At 39.8% G+C, this 5,125-nt stretch overlaps 1 protein-coding gene across 3 annotated transcripts in view; it reads left to right on the forward strand.

Moving 5' to 3' along the window:
- Window positions 1-5,125, forward strand: part of Ttc28 (tetratricopeptide repeat domain 28) — a 412,775-nt gene that overhangs the window by 197,898 nt on the left and 209,752 nt on the right. For all 3 annotated transcript variants that reach the window (XM_055605846.1, XM_055605848.1, XM_055605849.1), the window contains one exon: window positions 4,585-4,732. In XM_055605846.1, the coding sequence (XP_055461821.1) occupies window positions 4,585-4,732 (148 nt within the window). The remainder of the gene's footprint in view (window positions 1-4,584; window positions 4,733-5,125) is intronic.

The raw sequence follows: 5,125 nt of genomic DNA on the forward strand, positions 1-5,125 counted from the left end.
CTTTCTTTCTTTCTTTCTTTCTTTCTTTCTTTCTTTCTTTCTTTCTTTCAGTTAGGCTGAGGGTCTCTTGATCTTGTTTATCTTCTCAAAGAACCAGCTCTTAGATTTGTTGAGTTTGTTTTTGTTGCTTCCTTTGCTTCTATTTCCCTGATTTCTACTCTGATTTTTATTATTTCTTGCCATCAATTGCAGTTGGATTTGCTTTGTCTTGTTTTTCTAAATTTTAAATATTAAGTCATTAATTTGTGCCCTTGCTGATTTTTTAAATCTGAGCCTTTAGACCTTCCCTCAAAGGACTGCTTTCATCGTGTTGTGTTTTCTTTTTCATTGAGTCTCAGAAAATTTTTTTCTGTCTAGATTTCTTTTTTGACCCATTCATCATCCAATAATGAGTTATTTAATCTCCATGAGTTTGTGCGTTTACTAGAGATTTGTTTGCTGTCAGTTTTAAATGTTATTTCATTATGGTCAGATGGAATACATGGAATTATTTCAATCTTTCTGAAACGGTAAAGATTTGCTTCGTGCCCCTAGGATGTGGTATATCAGAAAAGCTTCCATTTGCTGTTGAGAAGAATGTATATTTAATAGTATTTAGGTGGAATATTCTGTGGCTATCCGCTTAGTCCATCTGGTATATGATTTCATTTAATTATGTTTCTCCCCTTGCCTTTTGTACAGATGACCTGTCTAGCTGGACCCTGGAGAATGATGTGCAGATCTGGCTGGCTGGGCAGGGAGGCAGGATGCTGTGTGGGGCCGGGGCAGGACAGCTCCTTGTGGAAATCTAGAGGCTGATTGCAGTGCAGGCACTTGTGGCTAGACTAGGCCAGGGCACTGGGTGTGGGTTCTAGGTGACATCTGCGGGTTGTGGAGGGCACGTGGCAGGGAGGAGCAGGTGGACTCACCGAGCTACACCTAACACTTAGGTATGTGTTGTTAGTTTTTTTTTTTTTTTTTTCATTAGCTAGCAAAGAAGGCTGTTCTATGTCAGGTGCTGTGCTGAATTCTCTACTCTTTCACAATTAACTACAATCTAGTTTTCATCATTGTCAGCTTAAATTCTGTTGTGGCATATCGCTCACAAGAACAAAGAATTCATTTCATTGTGTAGTGACCTGCTGTTGCTGGGAAAGAGCTGGGAGAACCCCACTTAATGTCCACTTAGTGTGGGGCCTGTTGTTCAGACTGCTGCCTCGTTCCATCTAGGCACCGCCGAGCATGGACCCGCAGTATCCTGGGGAGTGGGGGCTGAGAAAGGACTTTGAGCCTTCTCATTGCTCCTGAGGAAAGGAATCTAAGGCTGTGGGAAGCATGAGGGCGTGTGACCCTCGTCCTCTCATTTTGAGTCTGAAGAAAACGAAACAGGCAGTCTCTAGTAATGCCATGTCACTTGAGACCACAGCTTGCATCTTTAAATGGTGTGTGCATATGTGTACGTGTGGGTACTGTGCATGTGTATGTATGTGTGTGTGTGCATGTATACATGTGTGTGTACATGTGTGCTCGTGTGTACATATTTATGTAGTGTGTACATACATGGGTGTCTGTCTTTGCCTTCCACCTTGAATATCTGTTTTCACAGCTTTCATTTGTTACTGAATTTGGCTTATTCCCCCAGGGTAAGCTGAGTAAAACATACTTTTAGAAATTTTATTTGATAAACCATGAACGCATTGATCTCTCAGAGAAATTGTGGATGATTGAGTTTTGTTTTAAGCATACAAGAACTTTTCAAAATTAAAACTAAATATTTAAAATTTTTGTTTCTTATAATACATACCTGAAACCAATAACTCTAGATATTCTTTATTTCTCTCTCTAAGCAGTGATTCTTACTCCTAGATACCCAACGTGTTTATATGTATATGTGTAAGTATTTATCATTTATTTTTTATTTTGGCACAGGGTCTCACTCTGGTGCCCAGGCTGGTCTGAAGCCCACTATGCAGATCAGGCTGGCCTCCAACTTTTGCAATCCTTCTGCCACAGCCTTTCTGGGTCCTGGGATTTTCTGGGTCTGCCTCACATTCGAGCTACATTATATAAACCAGGGCATATTTGGTGTTATGCATCTCTTCTTGACCCATAGAACGATGGTTATTTCTAGGTGGACTATATTACTGGAACTCCCTAAAATGTGACATGAGTGGGTAATGAAAAAATATCTGCAAACACATTAAAGATGGAAACAGTGGCCAAATCTGGTGGGAGGAAGTGAGGAATGCACACTTATGGGTTATCATCTTACTGCCTACGTTTTAACAGCTGAGCATTCATTTGAGCATTCATTTTGTTTATGGGTTAGTTCTCGGTAGAAACCCAGAATAGTCTTACCTTCTTCAAATTACCTCAACATGCTGGTAGAAAAATGAAATAAGTGGATTTGTGTAAAAACATGAAAGTTGCCTGCCCTCATGTTCTCTGTGTGTTTGTATGATAGAAAATTCTAGAAGTATGTTTTAAACAGTAGTTTTGAGAGTTTGAAACTTCATTTAGATCTCATGAATATCATTTGTGAAAATGGTCAAGTGTATTTCACTGAACAAAGTTAAATTTGTGTTATAAACAATATTGTAAATGTAGACAGAATAAAAAGCCACTTCTTTAGAGACTAATCTTCAAAAATTGAGCACATTAATAATGTTATTTTAAAAATAGATTTATTTTATTATTTGTATCTCATATGTGTGGGTGTTTTGCCTTCATATATGTATGTGCACCACAGAAACACTGCATTCGCTCTCTAGATTCCTTCTCTGTGTACTTGAAAAGCAAACTGTACTTCACAAAACTGGCTTTAAATTATGATATAAGTTCTATAATCTTAGAGTCTGGGAAATAGCTTAGTTGGTAAACTGTTTACCTGGAAAGTTCCAGGACTTTGGTCCACAAGGAAAAAAATACACATAAAGAACTGGCCATGATGGTCCATTCTTGTGGTCATTGTGGTCGGGGCTGGACAGCTAGCCTAGCCTAGCCAGAGAGAGAGAGGCCTCGTCCCAGAAAACACTGTGGATGGTTCCTGAGGAACAGCTCCTGAGGCTGACCTACATACACACACACACGCACACACACACACACGTGTGCTGGAGCACACACACAAACAGTATTTTAAAAGAATTCTATAATTAAACATTTTACAATTCTCTAATAATTTCTTCAGTAAGCTGAAAGGAAGATGGTCTACTGTGTTCACTGTTTTTTTGTTTGTTTAACCAGTTTTAAAACTAGTTTTAAAACCAGTCAAGGACATAAAGGATAATAATCTCGATTGTTTGAAGCAAAGCACATATACTTTAGGTAACTATTTAAAATATTTGAATAGGTAACTATTTAAAACTATTTCAAACATATTTAAAATATGTTTGAATATGTTTAAAATATGTTTGAAAATATGTTTTAAAAAATATTTAAAATATGTTTGAAATCACACGAAGCATTTAATCATATCCAGGTATAGAGACTAAAGGGAAACAGAAGAATAGCCCCAAGTAGGTCAAAGCCAGCCAGGGCTAAATAGTGAGATCCTGTTTCAAACAACAAAAACAATCAATCAAAATCTACAAACAAACAAACAAACAAAACAAATGTGTGTCTGAACTGATTTTAAAAGAATGATGTGTGCAGGTTCCTTTTTTGTCAACTTGACACAGTCACCTGGGGAGGAGGACCCTCAAGTAGAGACTGGCCCCCATCAGAATGGCCTCTGGGCATGTCTGTGGACAGTGTCTTCATTGTTGCCTGACAGGAGGGACTGGGAGCCTGAGGTGTATAAGCGAGAGCAAGTGATCGTAAGCACCATTCCTCCATGGTCCCTACTCCAGTTCCTGCATGGTCCCAGCTCGTGTCCCTACCTTCTCTTGATGAAGGGATGTAGTTCATGAGCAAGACAAAACCTTTTCCCCAAGTTGTTTTCAGTTAGTGTTGTATCAGAGAACAGCAGAGGAGCACACTTGAACAGGGGACATATGTGTGACACACATTGTATTCCCTTCCCTTTGTCAATGCACCATATTAGGTACCTTGATAAGATATCAGGACATCTTCAAATAGCCATCCCCAAGGATTGTATCTCAGACTTGCTGTATGGCTAGGAGAGCCTTGACCTATTGATCCTTCTTCCTGTGTCTCTAAGTGCTAAGATTACAGGGCTACCAAGGGCCAGGTAACAGTGAGAATTTCTGTTGGGCTACCACTGACTTTTTGTGGTGCTGGAGGTGGAAGCCAGGGCTTCATGCACGGTGGATGAACATTGCACCATCTGAGCTATACCTCCAGCCCAAGAACTATATTTTAAATAATCCAGAAGCTGTATGAGAATAAATGCCAACGAAGAGTACAGAATCAGTGTGTCTGTGAAATGAAAGAAAAATTTAAATGTAAATTCATGAAAAATAAAATCTGTGATGTTTAGGAGAAACGAGTTCTTTAGTTATCAACCCTTTATTCTGGTTTTGAGCCATGGGCATCTTGTTCATAGCTGTGATAACGGATCCCCTTGGGCACTCTGGGCAGCAGTGTGATAAACATCTTTTTTTCTTTTCTTTTCTTTTTTTTTTTTTATCTTCCCTTTGTTTCCAGGCATACTTCCGACAGGGTGTTGCCCTCCAGTACCTTGGACGTCACGCAGATGCCCTGGCAGCCTTTGCATCTGGGTTGGCTCAAGACCCCAAAAGTCTCCAGCTCCTGGTGGGGATGGTGGAAGCTGCCATGAAGTCTCCCATGAGAGGTAGGTAGGATGGAGGTGTTAATGGAAAGCAGGACACTAGCCTTCCAGAATGTTAAGAGTATGTGAGATCTGCTGGGGTCTGTGGGCTGGTGATGAACCATCTGACATGCATTTTAGGATTATTTCAATAATTCCTACTGTGAAATTAGTTTTAAGATTCCAAACCACAATACCTGTTAACAATAAGATTCCAAACCACAATACCTGTTAACAATAAGGTGGATTTTTGTATGAACAAATATAGCTTTTAGAAATAATAAAAGAAAATACTAAGCCAGTCTTTTCTCCCTTCCTTTCTTCCTCCCTTCCCTCCCTCCTTCCCTCTTTCCCTCCCTCCCTCCCTCTCTCCTTCCTTCCTTCCTTCCTTCCTTCCTTCCTTCCTTCCTTCCTTCC

The sequence above is a fragment of the Psammomys obesus genome, unplaced genomic scaffold, assembly GCF_907164565.1.
Source record: "Psammomys obesus unplaced genomic scaffold, mPsaObe1.curated_primary_1811, whole genome shotgun sequence".
Lineage (NCBI taxonomy): Eukaryota > Metazoa > Chordata > Mammalia > Rodentia > Muridae > Psammomys > Psammomys obesus.